This window comes from Callithrix jacchus, chromosome 18, assembly GCF_049354715.1.
Source record: "Callithrix jacchus isolate 240 chromosome 18, calJac240_pri, whole genome shotgun sequence".
Lineage (NCBI taxonomy): Eukaryota > Metazoa > Chordata > Mammalia > Primates > Cebidae > Callithrix > Callithrix jacchus.
In genome coordinates, this window is record NC_133519.1 from 36,602,872 (window position 1) to 36,625,536 (window position 22,665).

At 44.4% G+C, this 22,665-nt stretch overlaps 1 protein-coding gene across 1 annotated transcript in view; it reads left to right on the plus strand.

The window, feature by feature from the left end:
- Nucleotides 1–11,801, plus strand: part of LMX1A (LIM homeobox transcription factor 1 alpha) — a 159,320-nt gene extending 147,519 nt beyond the window's left edge. Inside the window, exons 5-9 of the mRNA XM_008985113.6 lie at nucleotides 165–337; nucleotides 3,164–3,241; nucleotides 5,549–5,618; nucleotides 7,641–7,811; nucleotides 9,636–11,801. Of these exons, the coding sequence (XP_008983361.1) occupies nucleotides 165–337; nucleotides 3,164–3,241; nucleotides 5,549–5,618; nucleotides 7,641–7,811; nucleotides 9,636–9,796 (653 nt within the window). The 3' untranslated portion in view covers nucleotides 9,797–11,801. The remainder of the gene's footprint in view (nucleotides 1–164; nucleotides 338–3,163; nucleotides 3,242–5,548; nucleotides 5,619–7,640; nucleotides 7,812–9,635) is intronic.
- The last annotated feature ends 10,864 nt before the right edge of the window (nucleotides 11,802–22,665 follow it).

The following is a 22,665-nucleotide window of genomic DNA, read 5'->3' on the forward strand; positions in this document are numbered from 1 at the left end:
CTTAGCCTCTTCCTGGAAGCTTTCAAATCAATACCATACAGGTTATGACTGTCATACGTAAAGCCATCCTGGAAATGCGGACCCGGAGGCCGTGCTGTGGAATAACCTACAGCGACAGGAACTGGCTTTCAGGGACTCACAACATTGTCTTTTGCTTCTTTTAGGTAAAAGTGATGATGAAGAAAGTCTTTGCAAGTCAGCCCATGGGGCAGGGAAAGGAACTGCTGAGGAAGGCAAGGACCATAAGCGCCCCAAACGTCCCAGAACCATCTTGACAACTCAACAGAGGCGAGCATTCAAGGCCTCATTTGAAGTATCCTCCAAGCCCTGCAGGAAGGTACAGGAGGGAGCAGGGAGGAAAAGGAGCTGGGCCCCACTTCTCAGTGTGCACTCAGACCCCTCTGGGATCTCAGTGGGCACTGGGGGTCAGAGTGGTGAGGAAGGCTGTTCAGACAGAGACTGCACAGGTGGCTCGAGCCCTGTTGGAGACTCCAGAGATCACTAAACTGTGGCCAGGAGGTTATAGACTCTCCTCAAGCTTCCATACATGCACACCAACTCCAAATGGCCCCTGGCCCACACCTTTCATTTCATGGAGAGCAGAGGGAACAGTGATAATGATAGGTGCCCATTGTGGTGTAGACCCAGACGCTGGAAAACGAAAAGTATAAAAATACAGTGGCTTGCAGGATGTACTCTTTTTTGAGTCTGGCTTTTTCCACTTGGTGTGGTGATTTGGGGATTCATTCATTCCTTTTTCAGCATTCGCTGTATAGGTGTTGGTTTGTCCATGCACCTGTTGATGGGTGTTTGGGTTTTTGGGACTATTTCAAATAGGACTGCTGTAAACAGTCATGTAAAAAATACAGTGGTTTAATGAAACAGGAGTCTATTCTCTTCTGTCACAGTCCAGAGGTGGGCAAGGCAAGACTGGCAGGCGGCTCTGTTATCCATCTCCTGGGTCCAAGTGGCTGCTCCCATTGTCACTATGTTTCCCGCCACCAGGATAGAGCAAGAGGAAATGGAGGGCAAGCAGCCTGCTTTGTAAGGATGTATCCAGGGGTTGCTCAAATCTTTTCTATTCATATGTGTTGGCCAAAATTTAGTCCTGTGGCCACAGTTCCTGTAGGGGAAGTTAGAAAATGAGTCTATCTAGGTGACCAAGCTAAAACTGTGATTCAATTATTCAGAGGAGGAAGAGAGATAGATATTGGGGACAATTAGCAGTCTCTGCTATAAACAGCAGTGCCCATTTATTAAGTACTTGTCATTTATTGACTGCCTATCATATGCTGAGTACTATCGTTTACACAATCAAAATAAAAAGAGTATTCTTTCTTGAAATTCATAAAGAAAATACATTTTGAAAAAATGTTAGAATATTTTTCCTGCATCTTTTCCTGTCTGTGATAGATAAAAAACAAAACAAACAATAAAACCCAAAACAACTAAAGTCATCATGGCTCCCAAGAAATACATATTTTCTTCTCTTGGGCTATGCATTGGCTGTGGCACAGCAGGGTGCAGGTTCCAGCTCTCTCCACCTGTCTGTCATTTGAGGGTCCAGGATGAAAGAGCAGCCCCCTCCCGAGCATGTTGTTCTCATGAGGACAGCAGGAGGCAAGAGGGCAAGTCAAAGTGGGAAGCCCATCGAAAACCTCTTGCTGGATATCAGACACATCACATCCCATGGACCAAAGCAAGGCATGGGCTTAGCCCAGCCTAGGTGCAGTGGTGAAGCACACACCCACCACAGAGCAGGGGAGGGAAGGATAGGTATTTGTTGAGCAGTAGGCCAGCCTATCACAACTTCTGAACTTTGGAAAGATTTAGCTGCAGTCTTCCTTTTTCTGCCCTTGCAGCTCCTTATTCTCCAAGAGAGGTACTGGTAGAAAATGAAATGCCCCCAAATTGGGCTTGCACAAGGACAAATTATGATCTTCCTTATTTATTCACTTCTTCTGTGTATACTAAACTCCCAGCCTATGTATGCCCTTGTGCCGGGTGCTTGTCCCCGGGCAGCTTCCAGGTAACCAACAAGAAGGAGATTCGTGTACACATTATTATAATAGCAGAGAGGAGGCTCTGAGGACTGTAACAGAGGGGCAGCTGGGAACCAACTGAAGGGAAAGGTCACTTCGGTCTGAGCAATCAGGCAAGGCTTTGAGGAACAGGTGGCTTTTGAGCTGGGCCTCTGAGGAATGGATAGGGTTTCAGCAGGTGGAGGTGGGCCCCTGCGTACACTCCTATTTTAGTTGGCTTAGCAGAAGGATGTGCTGTAAAAACCTGTCCTAATCATTCCCCTTCTAAGCTTTGCCCCAAGTGGCATGATAAAGGGGAAGCGTTTCTCAAGGCCTCCATTTGCTCTACTCACATGTTTATTCAAGGAGCTCTTTCAATCCCATCTCCTCCCCAAAATCGAATCAAGAGAGGGCAGTGTCTCCCAGGCCCCCTCTGAAAATCTGTGCTTTCTGCCCGTTCTCTTTTCGACACCTTGCCAGCCCCTCACCGTGTGCCTGTGTGGTGGGCAGATGTTGAGATGTACTGCTTTGTTATCTGGATTCCAGTCGTCCTGTCTCCGCCACAGCCCTGTCACACGTGCTGACCTCAGAGCTGTCTACCTGGCTCTGCTGAGTTCCAGACGACTCTTGTCTTATTCTCTTTGGGCGAGGCTCCCTTGGGGTAGCAATGAATATGGCTATTTGTGAAACATCCTAAGTTACCCAGAGATATGAGGGACAAAAAAACTTAGGTCAATGAATTTAGGCAAGAGAGGAGAGCAAAAGAGAAGCATTTGTTTTTGTAAAGTGATTTTTACTCTCAGATCTCCTTAAGTAGGTCGATGCATGTGCATGGCTTATAGCTGAAGCACAACAGACTAAACTAGTTGAAGCCTAATTTCCAGAGCAAGAGAAATCCAGAAGCGCTTCTTGAGAATGCATATGTGAATGAATAATTATTCTTTTCTTTCTTTACCTGGAGAAGGACTCTGCCTGAAGGGCAGCAATGTTCTTGTGTTTGTGTTTATGCTCAACATTAGCAACCATCCAGCTCCTAGTGCAGATACAGTCTTTTGGCCTCCTCATCTACTGTATAGGAAGTGTTCTGCCTTCCACCTTGAGATGCCAATGTGTCTAAAATTCTCGTGTTCGATTTTTCCAAGGTGAGAGAGACTCTGGCTGCAGAGACAGGGTTGAGTGTCCGTGTTGTCCAAGTGTGGTTCCAGAACCAGAGAGCGAAGGTAACCTGCTTCTTCCTTCTATCTTCCCTGGGTTGCTGGTTTCCTGAAATAATCATAGTAGGACATTGTTCTTGCTGCCAGGTTTTCTCGCCTTTGCTCATTAGATAGAGTAGTTCTCTTGATTCAAACTTTCTGTTATCAATAATTACTTTGGCCACAGCAGCCCTGCAGTAGGGGAGAGAAGGCATTCATTTCAGTGAAATGGCTTTCATATTCCGAGGGCCATGACTGTGAATTTGGCCAGCCATGTGTATGAATAAATACCTTTCTTTGTCTTTTGGTAAAAGCATGTTCTTTAATTTATATTTATTTAATGCAAATACCAGAGTTATTTTAGAAGTAGCATGCATATGGCTGGTCCAAGACAACATTATGACACGGTAGAATGAGTACCTTTGCTTATTTCTACTGGGTCCGACTCTCACTAATACAGACCCAAGCTGTCATACTGTCCTCTGGATCCAACCAAGCTCTACATTCCCCTATCATGGTTTTAGTTTTAGACCTTTTACTCATTCATCTTCCTACCTCTAAAAATACATATGTCCTATGCTGTTTCTCAAGAGCCCTGATCTTCAGTGGATGATATGAGAGAAAAAAAACAAACTCTATGTTTCCTCTGCTCTTACACTACACAGAGTGCTTCTGTGACAAAATATATGGAGATGTTCTCTATACGCCAGGCAAGCAATCAGTTGTGCAGTGGATACCAACTGGGTGTCTTCTAATTCTGGAAATAGCGTCAGAGTTCACAGGTTGAGAGTTCAGTCCCACAAGACCGCCCTCCTCTTCAGATGCCAATTGCAAGCTCCAGGTTGTTTTACCTGTGCTTCTGATCAACTGGCTGGAAACTGGGATTCCCATGACCCACTCCTTCAGTTTAATGAATCTGCTAGAGCAGCTCACAGAACTCAGGGAAATATTTACTTATATTTACTGCTTTTTATAAAGGATATTACAATGGATGCAAATGAAGTGATGCATATGGTAAGAAATGGGAGAAGGGTATGAAGCTTCCATGCTCTCCTGTGCACACCAGCCTCCAGGAACCTCCATGTATTCCGCTGTCTGGAAGCTCTCTGATCCCCATCCTTTTGGGGTTTTATGGAGGCTTCATTATGTAGGCATGATTAATTACATTGACCATTGATGGTCAACTTAACCTTCAGCTCATTCCTTTTCCAAAGAGGTTTGGGGGTGGGGCTGAATGTTCCAACCATCTAATCATACCTTGGTCTTTCTAGTGATCAGCCTCCATCCTGAAGCTACCTAGGGGCTGACAGCTGTCAGTCAACCATTAACATTAAAAAAGACATCACTTTGGAGAGAACAAAAATGTTAGGAATTATATTGCCAAAAAAACAGGGGCAACAAAAATGTTAGGAATTATATTGCCAAAAAAACAGGGGCAACAAAAATGTTAGGAATTATGTTGCCAAAAAAACAGGGGCAACAGAAACATATACTTTACAGTATCACAGGTTATCTCATGATTTGACCATGATTGGTTAAGGTAGCATTTCCCTAACCGATGTCCTCAGAACAGGGCTGTTGATGTATTATTCCACCAGAGAAAGACTCCATGGTGCAGTATGTTGCAGAGCCCCTGTAGCCTGTGGGTTCATAAAGCACAGGGGCACATTTAAAGCTCTGAGAGATCTTGCAATAAAAAAATTTTTTTACAAAAATCTAGTGTTTCCTACACACAGATACATATATAAAATCAAAGTATATGTCAAGATCTCATGGAACCCTAATGTTCTATGGAACACAGTTTAAGAAACATTGGGTTAAAATATTCCTTCGGGGAAGCTTGCGTGTTAGTGGGGTGCTTTGGAAGAGGCATGAATCTCTGGGTAGGCTCATCTCAAACGTAAGGGCCAGCAGAGAGGGAGGGGGAAAGGAACAGCCTCTTGGCTCACCCCAAATTGCACCCTGTCAGTATCCTCTTGTTCCATACGTGTAGGCTGGGCTGTAGACTTCACAGTCACACACTTAGTATCTAATGTAAAACTGTCACAACACAAGCAGTGAGTTTTATTTGCTGAGGGAAAATCCCTGTTCCTGCTAAGACAAGCTGTACCCCTGCTTCCCAGCCAGCTGTCTTTATACTGCTGCAGAGTAGAAGAGCTCTCAGCAATGCTTGTTGCACATGGGGTTGGCCACTGTGGCTCCTTTACTAAGTAAAAACTAGAGCTTTGCAAACAAGCCCTCTCCCTGGGAAGGCGTTGCTTCCAGGATCCCCCTTACTGTGTGAACATGCTGCAGGTCACCTGACTTCTAATCCTATGGTCCTCTCCTTATCAGATGAAGAAGCTGGCCAGGCGACAGCAGCAGCAGCAGCAAGATCAGCAGAACACCCAGAGGCTGAGCTCTGGTAAGCTGGTGCTTCCTCCCAGGCATTTCCGGCTGGAATCCAGGCTGTTCCTACCAGGGGCCTCCCACTACCCAGCTCTTTGGATGACATATCTGGACTCAGTGAAGCCCAGACCACACCTGTGGGAAAGATAAGGCCTTCAAGGAAGGACTGAGCCATGAGGAATTGTGAGAGGGTTGAGGGCACCTGAGCTGCAGGCCTAGAACTGCTGATTGGGGATGGCACTAACCTTATCCACAGTGTCTGTGCCTGATCCCACCACAGTGTCTGGGGGCATGTGTTGGGACTACTTGCAAAGTCACAGATATGTTCAGTTTCTCATCTTGCTTAGTTCTCCTTCCAGCCTAATCGATTTAATAGAAGACACCTCGGTGACTTGCCTCTTTCCAAAATAATGTAAAGTAGTAAAAATAATGATAGTAAGATGATAGTGTCCTCCTTTGTTGAGCACTTTTGTAGATCGGTGTTCTCACACATGCTGACTTGACTTTTACAACACCCACTCCTGGAGGTGAGTGAAGAAGTTGTTATTATCCTCATCTCACAGATGAGCAAAGAGAGGCTCTGCGAGACTGAATGTGGCCCTAGATCAGTAAGGGATGGGGCTGGGCCTAGAGCTCTAACTGTGTTCCACAGGCCTGCTGCCTCCTCTTTTCTATCCAGATGTACTTTTCAACAAATCAGGGTGATATGAGGATTAGAGAGGATAATAAAGAGGGACAGATTGTGAGATACTTCATGGAAGTTAAAAGAAAAACAAAAACAAGAATTACTATATTAGAACAATGCCATTCTTAAAGGATATGCCCCCTGCTCCCCAACGCAGCTATCCAGAATTCCTTGAATGGTCTGTATCTTAGAGCAGGGCTTCTTACATTTCAATGTGCACGTAAATCACCTGGGATTTTGATAGAGTGCAGATTCTGATTCATAAAGAAGGTCTGGGTGGGCCCAAGATTCTGCCTTTTTAACCAGCTCCTTGGTGGTACCATTGCTGCTGGTCTGTGGACCAACACTTTGAAGTCTGTGGAATGTGATCCTAGTTCTCAGGCCGCTCCCCAGAGCGTCTTCTCTTCATGTGGACCCTGCTTTGTACTTGACACTGGGTCTATGCTTAATCTAGAATGTGACTTTTGCAGCCAAGAGTTCCCTTAGTTTCTTACCTCCTAGACTAAACAGTATGTTAACAGGAAGATTTATGTTTAGGGAGAGAAGAAATAAAACAAGGCATGGGTGCAGGGAAGGGTGGAGCAGCAAGCGGGTGAGATCTAAATTCTGCCCTCAGCTCCACCATTAGGCTTTTTATGTGGGACCAAATTTTCTGTGTGCCTCAGGCTGTGTGCATCCCTAGGGTAGGGCCATAATGCCTGCGGGTCCTATCTCACAGGTCCCCTGTGCATTTCAAACGGAGAAAATGCATCAAAGCATTATGAGAACACAAACTCGTATTGCTTTGGACTTCCTTTAAATAATTCTAAAGGCAGCTCCAAAGGCAGACTTTAGAAAGTGGAGGCTGGTGGGAAATATGGTCTCTGTTCTTCCCATGTTCAGAGAACCTCAGCAAGGTGTGGACGCAGGAACTGAATCCCTATTTTCTCATAAAATTCCATCTACAAGCATAGCAATTATAATTTCAAAGCACATACCCAGTCCTATGGAATTGTCCTGTAGCCCCATGAGGTCAACTGGGTCAGTGTCACAACTCCCACCTGACTGATGGGCTCATAGTGGGTTATCGTAGAAAGATCTTTAGATTCATCTATTCTAGTGACTGCCAAACATGTGGCTAACATCAAAACCTTTTGTTGAAATGATACGTTTCAAGGATGTGCTCAAAGTTCCACATCCCCTCCCCTATTCCTATTCTCCAAGGTGATTCCTGATGGCCTCTGGTGGGACAAAGACTGGAAGCCTCGATGTCACCTCATCCCATTTTATTTTATAAACGAGCAATCAGGACCCAGGGAAGTCACATGCCAGGCTGCACATTGAGAATGATCTGGCTTCTTCTTTGTTCCACAGCTCAGACAAATGGTGGTGGGAGTGCTGGGATGGAAGGAATCATGAACCCGTACACGGCTCTGCCCACCCCGCAGCAGCTCCTGGCCATTGAGCAGAGTGTCTACAGCTCAGATCCCTTCCGACAGGGTCTCACCCCACCCCAGATGCCTGGAGACCACATGCACCCTTATGGTAAGAGGGACTCAACTCCCCGACCCCGGGCCCTCTCACAACTTGTGTGTGTTTCTCACTCCCTCCTAAACACATTTACGCAGTTCCCAATTGCTCACTGAAGCTTCAAGGCAGAATAATGTGCCCTATAAGATACTGCTAGAATCACCTAACCAATGGCTACAGGACAAAGACCTACATGCATGTCTACTCATTAGCGACACTTCAATTTATCTTGTTTTCAAAGCTTCTTGTCTGTTAGTTTTAAATAGGAGGTTGTGTCTCCTTACAGACTTGCTTGTGGTGATAGAATTCCACAGTCTGGTGCTTCATGCCAGATATCAGCAGTATCACTGCTACAGAAGGGCTTCATTAAGCAAACATTTACCTAAAGAAGAAAAAGACATAAAAAGCACAGAAAACAAATTTCCTGACTGGACCATCCTACTCTGGATACTAATAGGTGCTCTAATATAACTTGTGAAATATAAACTGACTTTTAAAGTGAAAAGTATCTCCTTATACCCACCCCACCCCACCCCACCCCACCCAAAATAGCATTGATTTAAATGCTGCATATGTGGATTGCTGAGACTCTCCCACTTACCCAGCTTTGTGCTTAAGCTAGTGGACAACAAATGGGCCTGAGGACCCAGGGTAGGGCCTGGGTGAGTTCTGGTGTGAAGGTTCAAGTTCAGCCTCAGCCAAGTATAGGCCACCACATTTTTATACAGAGGAGGTTAGTGGTGTACGTAATGCATTGGTCTATACGGTGTCATACACCGATAGTTAAATAATTTTATGCAGCACACCTTCAAAATATTAGTATCAGAAATTCATGCCACAGTGCATAGATTTTGTCCAACAACTTCTTTTTTGCCTTCATTAAGAAAAAATTCTGTTGTTAAAATCACCCCTACCCTCCTATATCACACATTCAGCAAACATTAAGATTTGGCCCTTGACAAGCCTTTCATTGGTCAACCCCATTCGTTGGATATTCAGTGATATCTACCCTCTTGGCTCCCTTTGAAGGCATGGGTCACATCTGTACCATTCTTCACTCTGCAGCTGTGGGAAAACAGGGTAAATATATTTTTTGCAAATTCTTTTCAGAGTCTCAGGGGTTGTGTTACATAAGGTATCCCTGTGATTGAGTCCTTTAATAAAATGAGATTTAAAGCCCCATGACAAGTTGTGTAAACTCCAGTTTTCACCTCTCCCATTAACTTGATGTGGAGGCAGAAAATTCCTTGCCTCCAGGTCCTGGTTGCAGTGACTCCTCAGCTCTTCCACTATTGTGCCCTACTGGCTTCCCTATGAAAGGTGTAAATTAGCTGAAGGTAGCACCTAACTTTCCTTTTCTTTGTGTTACAAATTGTGGGTAACAGCAGATAGTTAGTACACCCCTGGTGTTTGAAAGAACAGATGTTATCACAGGAGTTTTCATCAGCCTCCCTGGAAGAGCTGTTTTGTTTTTTTCTGCTTGTTGGTTTTAGCATCCTTCCTTCAAGCGTCATTTTTGAGGCCCAAGTCCTGTAGGAGCTCTGCCCTGTCTCTCCAGCCTCTGGTGACATGTCCTGCCTACTCCCCACACTCCCTGTCTAGACACTGTGACATTTGCTTATGCTGCACTCAATTTAGCACTCTGTCGTATCCCGGTTTAGATTGTTTTTACTTGTTGCACTTTGAACATGAGCCCCCTTAAGAGAATATAGACTTTTCATAGAAAGTTTCACCTGGGGCATGTTGTCAGGCAACCTTGTTGAATTCAGCTGAATATCCTAGCACTGAAATGAATCACTTCTTCCAGACCCTCATGCCAGTGTTCCATCTCCATTTCAGGTGCCGAGCCCCTTTTCCATGACCTGGATAGCGACGACACCTCCCTCAGTAACCTGGGTGACTGTTTCCTAGCAACCTCAGAAGCTGGTCCTCTGCAGTCCAGAGTGGGAAACCCCATTGACCACCTGTACTCCATGCAGAATTCTTACTTCACCTCTTGAGTCTTCCCCTAGCATTCTGTGACTAGGCTCCCATATGGAACAACCATATTCTGTGAGGGGTCGCTGGCTTTGGGACAGGGAGGCCAGGGAAGAGGTGGGTTGGGGAGGGAGTTTTGTTGGGGATGCTGTTGTATAATGATATGGTGTAGCTCAGCATTTCCAAAGACTGAATACATTATGGATTGCATAGTTTAATGTTTCTAATAAGAGTCTTAGCATTAGATATGAAGATGTGTTTATCCTTAAGGACAGGGATTTTAATATAGATATTCTCATGCAAACTAGATACTTAGCGACTCCTAACAACTTCCCACCATGTTGGGGAAGCTTTTGTCAAGAGGTGCATATGTCTATCCATCTACACATCCATAGACAGAAGGACAGATAGATAGATGTGTGTGTGTGAGTGTGTAACCTTTCATATTTTACCCTCAAAGTTTATTCTTAATTATAACAGACACCAACTGTACAGCAAAAGTAACTTTATTTTCAGTGTGAACTATATTTAAGGAAATGTTTGATGCACTTAAGTTATAAAATGAGATAATTTACTTTTATAAACTTTATTTTTAGTTTGATGAGACTTGTCGGCAGGGCAGAGAGGGCTGCTCCATCTAGCCCCATAGCTTTGAGTGCTTGGGTTCATTCTGTTTTCAGAGTGTCTTTCAGGTCTGGAAAGCAATTCTGTGTGGCTGACAGTGTTCTCTCTTGCATTCTTGCTGTCTTTGGGGTTGAATCGCTAGGCTGGGGTGGGACAGAATCATCTCTGATCATGTTCTGAGAAAATGTAAAGCCCAGACTCCGGGGCTTTCTTTTACATTCTGACAAGTGGTTGTTGGGCACTGCTAGGAAGGTTGGTTCCGCTCTTGAGCTTTAGCATCTGCAAGTGTGATGAGGCTAACAGTATGTACCTACCTCAGTGGGAAATGCCAAGGCTTAATTCATCCCCAGGACACATGAGCAGGGCTGAGAATCATATATTTGTTTAAGATACAACCAGGCCACTCACTTGGCAAAGGTGGGTACGCAGGGTTGCAGAGCTGGAGGGCTCCTGAGCTCCTGAGGGCAGTTCTGCCTGCTGAAGTCCCTCTTCAAAGGCTGTGCTGGAGGAGACACCAGCTCAGAGCAGCTCAGAGGGATGCCAGAGTCCCGGAGTGGGAAGGAGGCGAAGGCTGAGGGAACAGAGGAGGGCCTGGTGGTATACTAGAGCAGGGTGGGCAAACTCCTGCCTGCAGGCCTGCTTTCTATGGCTTGCCAGCCAAGAATGGTTTTTACATTTTTTTGAGGTCATTTAAAAAAAAGAGAAGAAGAATATATATAACAGGCTGTCTGTGGCCTGGAAAGCCTGAAATATTTGCTATCTGTATTGTCTGGCTCTTGAAAGGAAAAGTTTGGGGCCCTTTGCTTTAGAGGTTCTGTTTCTAAATAACCTCATGGAGCTCACAGAGGCAGAAGGGTCCAGTGGAAACTCTTGGCTCTTCCTTCCAGCTCACTCTTCTGATCCTTGGCACAGAAGACCCAGCAGCCATTGTACATGGGGACAGTTCCACACCCTGGTCTCCACTTATGGTGCTAGGATGGGATCCTTCTGTGCTAGGAAGCCTCCTGGGAACTCAGAATGAGTTGGTGGGGAAGACAGAGGGTCACTGTGGAACCATCTGAGAGGGGCCAGGACAGGCTTGGCCTCACTTCTGGGGACGTCATTGGAGACTTGAACACAGAGACACGTCCCTATCACTCTGGCAAGGCCAGAGGCAACATGTCCCCTTACGCTAGAGTCTATGTTGTGTGATTTTTGTGCTCTTGTTTATAATTTATACAAACCACCAAGAAACCCAAACCAGTCTGGTGAGTGAAAATTATGCAGATGCTGTATGACCCCACAGGCTTCTGTGGAAAAGACCAGCTGGAGAATGTAGCAGATACTATGTGAGTGAAAATGAATAGAGATCCTTATTCCACTCCTTAATGGCATACCAAGATGAAATTAAAAACCTCTTACAAATGAGCTGTTGTTTTTTCAGGGGTGGTGTGGTGGGCAGGGAACCAGGGGGACGTGGGAGTTTTGTCTACAAAGCCGTGGGGATGAGCTTATGGCGAAGCTTTGAATGACTGGAAAGGATGACTACAGCCAAACATAAGGAGAAAAGGGACTTCAACTTCTTGCCAAGATGGACAAGACCCCAGTCTTTACAAAACACCCCACAGAAGGAGGCAGTGGGAGCTTTCCACCAGCACCACGAAGTTCCCTCAGGGCACAGCAGTTTGCGATATGTGATGAGGGATCATTTGCTTGGAAATCAGAATGGAGTGACAAGGCAGGAGAAGGATTTCTCAGGCAGGACTGAAGGCCGATGCCTAGCCAGCATGGGAGAGCCAGGAAGCAGACAGTGGCTCCCTAACGAGTCTCGCAAAGTTCTCACCAATTTTAAATGCGATACATGGTGGGCAATTAGGACTGTGGAGAAAAGAGGTCAGGAAGCAGTGTGGGTGTAAGGCCAGGAGACGTACTCACAGGGTGGTATTACATTTCGTCTGTTTTCTTCCCCACTTGCAATTGTTCAAATCCTGCAACCCCCACCTCTGGCTCACCCACCAGATGTTAGAAGCGGACTCTTCCTCTTGCTGAGGACCTGGAAGGAGAGAGATGTGCATTACAAGGCCAGGCTGGCAAGAGGAGCCCACTGAGGAGGCCTTATCTCAAACTGGCCTCCAGTGGGCTGGTCTTAGTTCCAGGGAGTTAGGAGCATAGGCACAAGTCCTTTACCCTGCCTGTTTGCTTAATTGGCAACTACCTAGCCTTCAGAATCGGCATACTTGGCCTTCTCAAGCCTGCAAGACTGGGTTATGTGCCTGTACGGACTACTTGGGCTAATGCTACCTGCTGCAACAAATAAACCCCCAAATATTATAGTAGCTCAAACACAATAGAAATTAATCTTTTCACTCACATAAAATACCCGGGAGGGAGTTTGGGTTAGAAGCACACCTCTCTTCCACGCACAAGGAAGGCTCTGCTCCTGGCCTCCAGGCTTTCACTGTGGATTGGTTGTCTTCATTCTTCTTTTCCCCTTCCCACTGGAAGTGCATGAGTCTAGATTGCACTTCCAGCTCCTGGACTTACTAGCTATGTGGTCTTGGGCAGATTCCTTCACTCTGCTGAGTTGATTCCTCATGGATGGTACTTGTTGCTACCTCACGGGAGGTGTGAGCACAGGTGAGATAATAGGTGCGAAGCACTTAGCTCTGCCCTGGGAGTGTGGGAAAGGCCAGATGAGTGTTAGCTGCTGCGCCACGGGCCAGACCTGCTCTTGGGGTTTGGTCATTGATGAAAGGTTGCTGGGAGTCTCACACCCTATTTGAAGAAAAGAAGAACACATCCTGGTTCACCTGAGCTCAGAAGGCATCACTTTCTCACCATCACGTCCTCAAATCTCAGTGTGTGTCTTACAGAGCCTGAGCCAGAATTATGAAGGAGTAGTTTCTGTTTGTTTTAAACCATGCAGATAAAATTCCAATTATGAAGACACATTCAGAATTCTGACCCCCAAGGAGGAGTGGTCAGGTCATAGGAAATTCCTCCAGTCACCTATTGTCACCTGCTTTTCATGACCTGCATGAGGGGGAAGGCCATAGGGCTAGGCTCAGTGTGGAGAGCCTGGATCCACAGGTTGAGGCTTCACACCTCAAGGGGCCTGTGCCTAGGCTGTCTCTGAAGAAAATTGAGTTGACCTAAAATGAATCAAAAATGGGAAGAAAATGAAATTAATCTGTCAGTTCAAAACTCAAAGAAAAAATAAATTTAAACTGAATTGCAAATGAAAACAAAGTTTGTCTCTTTCTCCCTCTTAATCAATTTAAACTAGGATGAAACCTATTAATAATATGATTTAATGAAAATAAAGCTACCATAAAGAATTACAACTGAATCATAACTAACTTGACACACTGTTTCCCTGGATCCCTTCATTTACCATCTTTCAACATTATGTTCAGTGAAAAGGTGAGAGCTATCATTAGCCCTCAAAGGAAGGCCTTGAGATTTTGTTTATGCTAAAAATATGCCTTCTACACGTGGATGATGAGGAGATTACCTGGCTTGGAAGCTCCCTAGATGTAAAGTTTTAACAAGAGATTGAGCCTTCACTTTTTCATCTATAAAATGAGGCCAATGACATTTGCCTGTCTTACAAGTTAGTTGTTGTATACATCAAAAAACAAAACACAACTAAAAATGAGTTAGGACAGAGATCTGTAGACTTTGAAGTGCCATACAGATGGAAGGGCTTGCTATTACTTTGTCCCAGGAGGCACATACAGATCGGCCATGTGGGGAGCATAACACCTGCATTAGCAATGCTTCTGCTTGGGTAGACGCCCATGGCAAGGAAGGGGTGCCCCAAATCATAGTGTGAATGACTTATTTCCTCTTCCAGCAGCTGTGGATGACTGCTGCCGCCACCTTCCCACCAGGGGAGGGTTCTGGGAAAGAGTCTAGCATGACCCAGCCCCTCGCGGATGGTGCATTGGCTAATCTGCCACTACTTTTAAACTCTTTCCTGCCACTCCATATTCCTGGGAAGGGAAAGATGGAGCCTGTCCCTGATTTGTGGTTGGAAGGACCTACTCTAGATACTTGTGCAGCTGACTAATTTTTCTGGCCCTTTTAGAACCTTATTCATTCATACATTCACTCGTCATCCATTCGACAAGTATTTACTAAGCATCTAGAATATGTCAGGATCTGGGATACGTAACAGAAACACAGACGTGAGCAGAAAGACATTGGCCCTACCTTCATTGAGTTTACAACTTATGGGAGAAAGGGTCATTAATCAAAAACTCAAATTTAACTTGCACTGTATTAAGAGCCACAAAGGAGAAGACACAGAGCTACAAGAAAGTAAATGGAGGGAGGCTTGATCTAGTCAGGAAGGTCAGAGAAGATTTCTCTGAGCACATGGTGACAGAGCTGAGACTTTATTTCTCTCTCCTGGTGCCCTCCCTCCATCAGGGAGTAATTCTGTTTCTCCTTTCTGTAAGATCTTGTTCTAATTGCCATTGGTAGAAAGAATCTGATAAACTGATGTGCTCCAAGGTGTTCACCGATAAGGTCTAAAGAAATCCCTTGTGGCCGGGCGCGGTGGCTCACGCCTGTAATCCCAGCACTTTGGGAGGCCGAGGCAGGTGAATCACGAGGTCAAGAGATCGAGACCATCCTGGTCAACATGGTGAAACCCCGTCTCTACTAAAAATACAAAAACTTATCTGGGCACAGTGGTGTGTGCCTGTAATCCCAGCTACTCAGGAGGCTTAGGCAGGAGAATTGCCTGAACCCAGGAGGCAGAGGTTGCGGTGAGCCGAGATTGCACCATTGCACTCCAGCCTGGGTAACAAGAGCAAAACTCTGTCTAAAAAAAAAAAAAAAACCCTTGTACTGTCTTAGTGAAAAATGCCTTCAGAATCAAAGGAATGGGCCACTGTCACTCAATCAACACATGTTTATTAAGCCCAGTAGTGGACATTTGTTGCTTTCTGACCACCCAGCATCCATTCACCTTACTTCTGATAACATCACTCTGATTTCCTTTGAGGACTTGTCCTTCCTCCATTGTGAGTAGGTGGTCCTTTTGTGGGACTATGAATCAAGGTGATCTGATCTGCTATAACCGCAGAGTGGGAGCATATACCCAAAGCTTGGCCAACCAGTCTTGCCCAGAACATGAATCTCATGGAATGGCACAACATTGGAAACTTGGAGCTAGTTCATTTCTGGCAATGCACCTGACAAGCTGGTTAGACAGTTCTTGCTGCCTGGGCCCCAGAGCTGCCCTGCACCATGTTTCCAAGACGGGTCCGGACTGGAGACACACTTTGATTCTGTGAGCAATCTGCTCTGCTATTCCAATAAAGACTGTTTTTTGCTCAAGTTAGCCAGACCTATTGGTTTCTATTGCTTTCAGTAAAACAAAACAACAAAAACTCGGACAGAAGCTACAAACATATGATTTGTGTGGTGTTTGGCTTGTGCCAAGGGTCTGTGTGTGTGTGTGTGTGGGTGTATGTGTGTGTGTGTGTATTCCTTAACATAGCTCTTTGGATTAGGTTAGACCGGTTTTTCTGTATTTTATACATGAGAAATATCAAGCTCAGAGAAGTTAAGTTCCTTGCCCAGGGTTACAGACCTGGTAGGGTCAGAGCTGAGTTTCTGATTCATTTCTCTTGGCTCGTGGTCTTATGCTAATTCCCCCAACCCTGACTTCTAAGCAGTGAGGTACATAGAAGTTTTAGGAGCATATGTGTGCCTAGACACTCCGAAAGGTGCAAAGAGGCCATGATAGTTTTCTTGCCTCCAAGGAGCTCACAATCTAGTTGAAGGTGAAAGACATGCATGTGAGCTAAACATATATGTCTGTATATGCCAAGAGTCAGATAACTAGTGTAGATAATGTGAGCTATGGGAGTTCAGAAAAGAGAGGTTTTGGGGACAAAGAAGGGAAGAGGAGGCTTTTCCAAGAAGGTGGGGCTTGAACTGAGCCTTCAAAGGTGGGTAGAATTTAGATAGGTAGAGAGGGGGAGGGAAGGCATTCCAAACAAAAGGACCAGCATAGGTAAAAGTAGGGAGGAAAGGTTCCAAGGAATATTTATGTGTGAGCATATAGAGACCGTTCTGGTTGGAGTGATGGGTTGACTAATGGTGGAGCTTGAGTCACTGAGTGACACTGATGATGGAGGTGTTGGTGACAGAAGCATGTTACCAGTGATTACCTAATACAGATAACAGGTACCATATATCAAGGTACAGCTAAGGCTACTAGTCATTCCTCATAATCTATTCTCCTCTAAAATAAGACCCTCCATTTTTAGCGGGCAGAAGCAAAAGTGTCATATAGCATCTTTTAGGTACCTTCCTTAAAACACAGCTGGCAAGTGTTCTTTTCCTCTTCTGTGTCACTTCTGTCTTCCTGGATGGAATGCAGATGTGATAGCTGGAGCTGGACAAACCATATTAGGCCATGAGTTGGTCCCCTGAATGGAGGCCACAAGTGGTGAAATGACGTAAAAAGAAGCATGGATTCCTGAGAACTTCTGGGAGCCAACCTGCCATTCCAGTCCTGCACTATCTACAATTTGATTTATATATACAGTCTGCCTTTCATATCCATGAGTTCCACATTCATGGGTTAAATTAAAAATATTTAGAAAAAAAATTAATCTGTACTGAGCATGTACAGACTTTTTTCCTAGTTCTTGTTCCTTAAACCATACAGTATAACAACTGTACTGTGTAGTTGTGGATGCTACAACTATCTGTGTAGCATTTACATTGTGTTAAGTATTACAAGTCATTTAGAGATGATTTAAAGTGAGGATGTACATAGGTCATAAGCAAATATAAAGGAATATAAAGGAATCGAGGATACGTGGATTTTGGTAACCTCAGAGAGTCCTGGAACCAATCTTCTACAGATACCGAGAAACAGCTGTATATGGTAGATAAACTTATTTCTTTTTCAAGATACTGTCATTTGTGTTTCTTTGACTCATAGCCAGACCGAATCCTACCTGATGCACAAAGACAAACCCAGTTTGGAAGAACTCTAGGCCCATTTTGTTTCCCTGTGCTACTAAGTTAAATACTGAAGGGTTCAGGCACTATATTCTTGGATAATGGGAATCAACTGAGGCGAGGCAGATAGAGGATGGAATGATTAATTGTCTCTTGACTTTAGAATACATAGATGATCTAAAAAGCACAGACCTTACAGCTGGGTCCTCTTGTCCCCTAAAGAAAGAGAGATCAAGGTGGTTGGTTTTCTTGCCCACTCCATCTCAGCAAACTTCTCTGTCTTGTTTGGGCATCTACAGTCCAGTGTGGAGTTTCATTACATTACCAAGCCTCCTGAAGGAGAATGAACAGGCAATTCTACACACAGTTTCCTACAGCCCCCAGTTCTGGCTACCAGTGCAACTTTAGAAATCACAATATTCGTATCCACAGATGTATACATGTGTTTGTATGCACATACGTTTGCCTACACATATGTATCCACACAAACACATATTTACAAGGCGGTTGGCCAGCAGTCACAATTCCATCGCTAGCCAGTTATTTTCCCTTAACTCAGGCTCTATGTTATAATTTGAACGAAGACTGAGAATGGTTGTATGTGTGCGTTGGGGATCCAGGAGAGATGGGAGTTAAGAAGACTCAAAATGTTCCTTTCATCTTCTATACTAAGAACGCCTTTTCCAACCGTCTGATAGAATTTGGAGGAGAAAGCAGAAAAGAGACTATTACTCTAAGTAAGTTTGCTCCTATTCTGAAGTAGGAACAAGAACCTAGAGACAACAAAACACCCGACCTTCCTCATTCCACCTTGAACAAACAGACACGCCTGAGGAGAGGACCAATTGGATCGTAGCAAGAGAGGATTAAGGCATTTGGGAAACCAAGTGGATTGAATTTGTTACAAGTCATACATCATGCCAATAACCAGCTGTGTATTGACTTTAGAGAGGAGGCTTCACTCTTCCGAGCTCATGACTCTGCGTGAGTTCCACTAGAGAAACACTCCTGGCCTTTTTCCCCACCCATAACTGGCTTCTCCTCATGGGAAGAGGATGAAGTATCTGATGGGTGGTTGGGGAAAAGAAGCTAAACATGCCTGGCTCAGTCCTGTGGGAGCTGTGGGTAATTGGTGTCTTTCTGTGACCTTGACTCAGTGTATGGGTGTTCTTGGTTCATCCATGTGGAAGGTTTTGGAGGCAGAAACACAGTTGAGGGAGAGTTTCATTCAAAGGGATTGCATTAGGGGTCCCGACTGTGGCCACAGATTTAAACTTCATCCCTTAGATACACAATTAAGGCTGATTTTTAAAAAATCTCAATTTGGCCAGTTATTTTGAGTATTTGCCAGTTAGTTGCAATCTTGGGAAGAAACAACAAACAACACTTATGCATTTTTTTTTCTAAAATTCCAACAAATGAATACTCATTAGGCAGACCATAAAAGTTCTGCACTCGTATGGCCTGTTTGTTTTTATTCATTCATCCGCTCAATATTGAAGACAAACTTTTAAAGAACTGTCTCTGTGACAGTCACTATGAGTATGAATTTTAGTTTGAAAACTCAGCTTTTTAAAAAATAATTATTTTCTATATGGCAACCTAGTGTCTAGTTTTATCAAGGTTGGGTTTCCCTCTCCAACCTCATGGCCACTTATAGTCTTGGGTCTTGGGTAAGGCCAAGGTGGCAGAGGAGTTAGAGGAAGGGACCCATCAGTTGCTGGCTCTCTGCCATCACCTTGAGATACCTTTCACCATAGTCAATGCCATCAATGTCTTTCTGCATAACTGCTGTGGTCCTGTGGCAAACCTGGTATGCTGTGAAGTAATATCTCTTGGCTGTTCTGACAGCCTTAGCAGGAAGCCTGAGTAGGTTCTCATCCTTTCTCCTTCTTCCTCTAATCAAGCCAGGAATCTCTTTTTAAATGGGGAAATGCTTTTCTACATTATATTTCTTATCAAAACATCTTTCTATATCCTGATCCTCACTCTTTTGTCTTTGTTTAATTCTCCTATGATGAAATAATATTTTAGAGGCATACATTTGCCTGTTACCCTGGGTTTTGGAAATCATCTTACATAGTATCACTCTAGCTGGGGAGAAGATATTTGTAAATGGATTGTTAGAATTGGGCTTTTAATGAAAGCATATGCAGAATTCCAAAGAGGCACAGTGGGGAGGGGGGTTAGGAATAACATCATGGTGGAGGTGACATTTAACCTGGGCCTGTAAAGATGAGAATGCCAGGAATGCAGGGTGGAGAAGGGCAATCCACCAAGAGGAAATAATTAGAGCATGAGCAAAACACACTGTTTATGAGGAAGACAGCCACTGTGGCTGGAACACTGGAGGCATGAGGAAGAGGAGTTGAGAAATGACAGGCACAAGGCTATGAAATTAGGGCCGCATCGATTGGGAAAGATGTCAGATGCCTCCCTAACAGACTGGACTTCACCCAATGGGCATCAGAAATTATTCAATTCAACAAACCTTCATTGAGCATCTGCCAGAAGTAGGCACTACTATGAGGTGAGATAAAGACACAGCTTCTACCCTTAGAAAACTTAAAGGCTAGTATGGAGATAAGGCACATTATTAAGAATTTACAGCATATTTATTTAACAAAATATATAAGACTATATAAGACAAATAAATATACTTGGTTACTACAAGCTCCAGCAGTCAGATATTTGCAACAACTAGGGTTCAAACCTACAAAGTCACCCCTAAGCCCGTCTCCACTGTGCCTCTTTGGATTACATTTTTTGGATTAAAATTTTTACCTTTCATCAGACCTTGGCCAATGGATAAACCAACACAACTTAGAAATGGCTTCAGTTATTTCTTTTCTCATGACATTGAGATGGGAAACCAGCACGGGAAGAGTGCATGCTTAATGTATAATCCTGCCACGCAATGCCACTCATTCTTTCCCTCTCCAATTGTTGTTTCTTTATCAGTGAATGTGGATAAAGATGCCTCCTAGTCAGATTGGTATGAGGAATAGAAGTGCAAAATCAGTAGCAGCCTGGAATTTGGTGGCGAATACTATAGTCACCCTGGATGCAAAGCAATGCCCTAGTGGAGAGCAATGGGAATGGGGATAAAAGGGTACGCATTTCAGGAATGATTCAGTGGCAAAAGTCATAGGACTTGATCAGACAAGGGAAGAAGAGAGGGGCAGAGCTAATGACATTTTGAGCCTGAGTAACTGGGAACATGGCAGTGCCCAATACTTCTCACTATTTTGGAATATGCAGTACATAGCTGTTAACTGTAGCCACCTTGCTCTGTCATCAGACACTGCAACTTCTTCCTTCTAACTAACTGGGTCTGTTTGTACCCATTAACCAACCTCTCTTCATTTCCCTACACACATACCTTCAATGCATGTTACAAAATACTACGCATACCCCATAAAAATGTGCAAATATTATATGTCGATAAAAAATTAAAAAAATAAAAGACCATGGCAGAAAACATAGCTATTAGCGATGTAAAGTGTGGAGCTAACACTTTGGGTTCCAATCCTGGTTCTGTTCCTTAAACACAAACTTGGACAAGTTACTAAATCTTTCTAAGCCTCATTGTCTTCATAGTAAATAATAAATGTTAACTTATCTGTCTCTTGCCCTTGTATAACAGAAAAATAATTAGGGAATACTGAGTACGTCCTGCCCCGTCCTGTCCTCCTTTGACAAATACAAACACAACACGAAAGTGGATTTTTTTTTTTTTGAGACGGAGTTTTGCTCTTGTTACCCAGGCTGGAGTGCAATGGCGTGATCTCGGCTCACCATAACCTCCGCCTCCTGGGAACAGGCAATTCTCCTGCCTCAGCCTCCTGAGTAGCTGGGATTACAGGCACGCGCCACCATGCCCAGCTAATTTTTTGTATTTTTAGTAGAGACGAGGTTTCCCCATGTTGACCAGGATGGTCTTGATCTCTTGACCTTGTGATCCACCCGCCTCAGCCTCCCAAAGTGCTGCGATTACAGGCATGAGCCACCGCACCCAGCCCATGAAAGTGGATTTTAACCAGCCCTGTGTGATGTCAGGCATGTGTCTGGGATTTAACCTGGTGAGGGGAGCTCCCCAGAGAAGGCTTTAAGGAGGCTGCTCCATGCCTGCCATTATTCCAGAGCTGCTAATAAGACTCTGGAAAAGCAGGGAACTGGGGAGACTCCGAGATGAGGGATCTTCTTTGTGAAGAGGTTTGCAGGGAGAATGAAAGTCTGCTCAAAGGCTGGAGGGTGAGGAGAGGAGAAAGGATGGATTGGGATTGACCTTCCTGGAAGAATTGCAACACTCCATCAACAACCCCTCCTTTGTCCTCAGATGTTGCCTGATAACCAACCTGAGATTTACCTGGAGATTGCCTTTTAGGTGAGGAGTTCCACGTGATGTTATCCGGAGAGGGAAAGAGCTTGCTCTGAGTGATGTTGTGTTAATTACCTTGCTTTGCAAAAGCAGGCAGAAGACTGGTGGCTGGGAGTTAAATGGCGGAGTTTTTGGCCAAGTGAACAGAATAGGGAAGAGGCGTGGCTGGAACCAGACACTCTGCCAACCTGCGTGTCAGACGGCGAGTTGAGGCCGAATCCACAGTGTCCAATGGGAATATGACATCAGCCACCTATGTAATTTATAATTTTCCAATAGTCATGTGAAAAGGATAAAAAGAAATAGATATTAATTTTAGTATGTTTTATTAAACCCAACATATCCCTTAAACTATTTTTCAACATGTCTGACTAGCCACATTTCAAGTGCTCATTAGCCACATGTAGGTAGTGGCTACTATGTTAGTTAGACTGTACACATTTAGACAATTTGGGACACAGAATTTCTTTTTTTTTGAGATGGAGTTTCACTCTTGTTGTCCAGGCTGCAGTGCAGTGGCACAATTTCGGCTCACTGCAACCTCTGCCTCCTGGGTTCAAGCAATTCTCCTGCTTCAGCCTCCCAAGTAACAGGCATGTGCTGCTATACCCACCTAATTTTTGTATTTTTAGTAGCAATGGGGTTTCACCATGTTGGTCAGGCTTGTCTTGAACTCCTGACCTCAGGTGATCCACCCACCTCCGTCTGCCATAGTGCTGGGATTACAGGCATGAGCCACTGCACCCAGCCTGGGTCACAGAATTTCAAACACTGGGTCAGTGGCCAAAAGGAAGTTCTTATAGTTTTAGCTTCAAATATCTGAACAGATGGCTCAATTGCAAGTAACGTTTATTAGCATTTAACTGCTTTTTACTGGCCAAGTGTACCACAAATTGAATTCTTTTTCTTGCATCATCT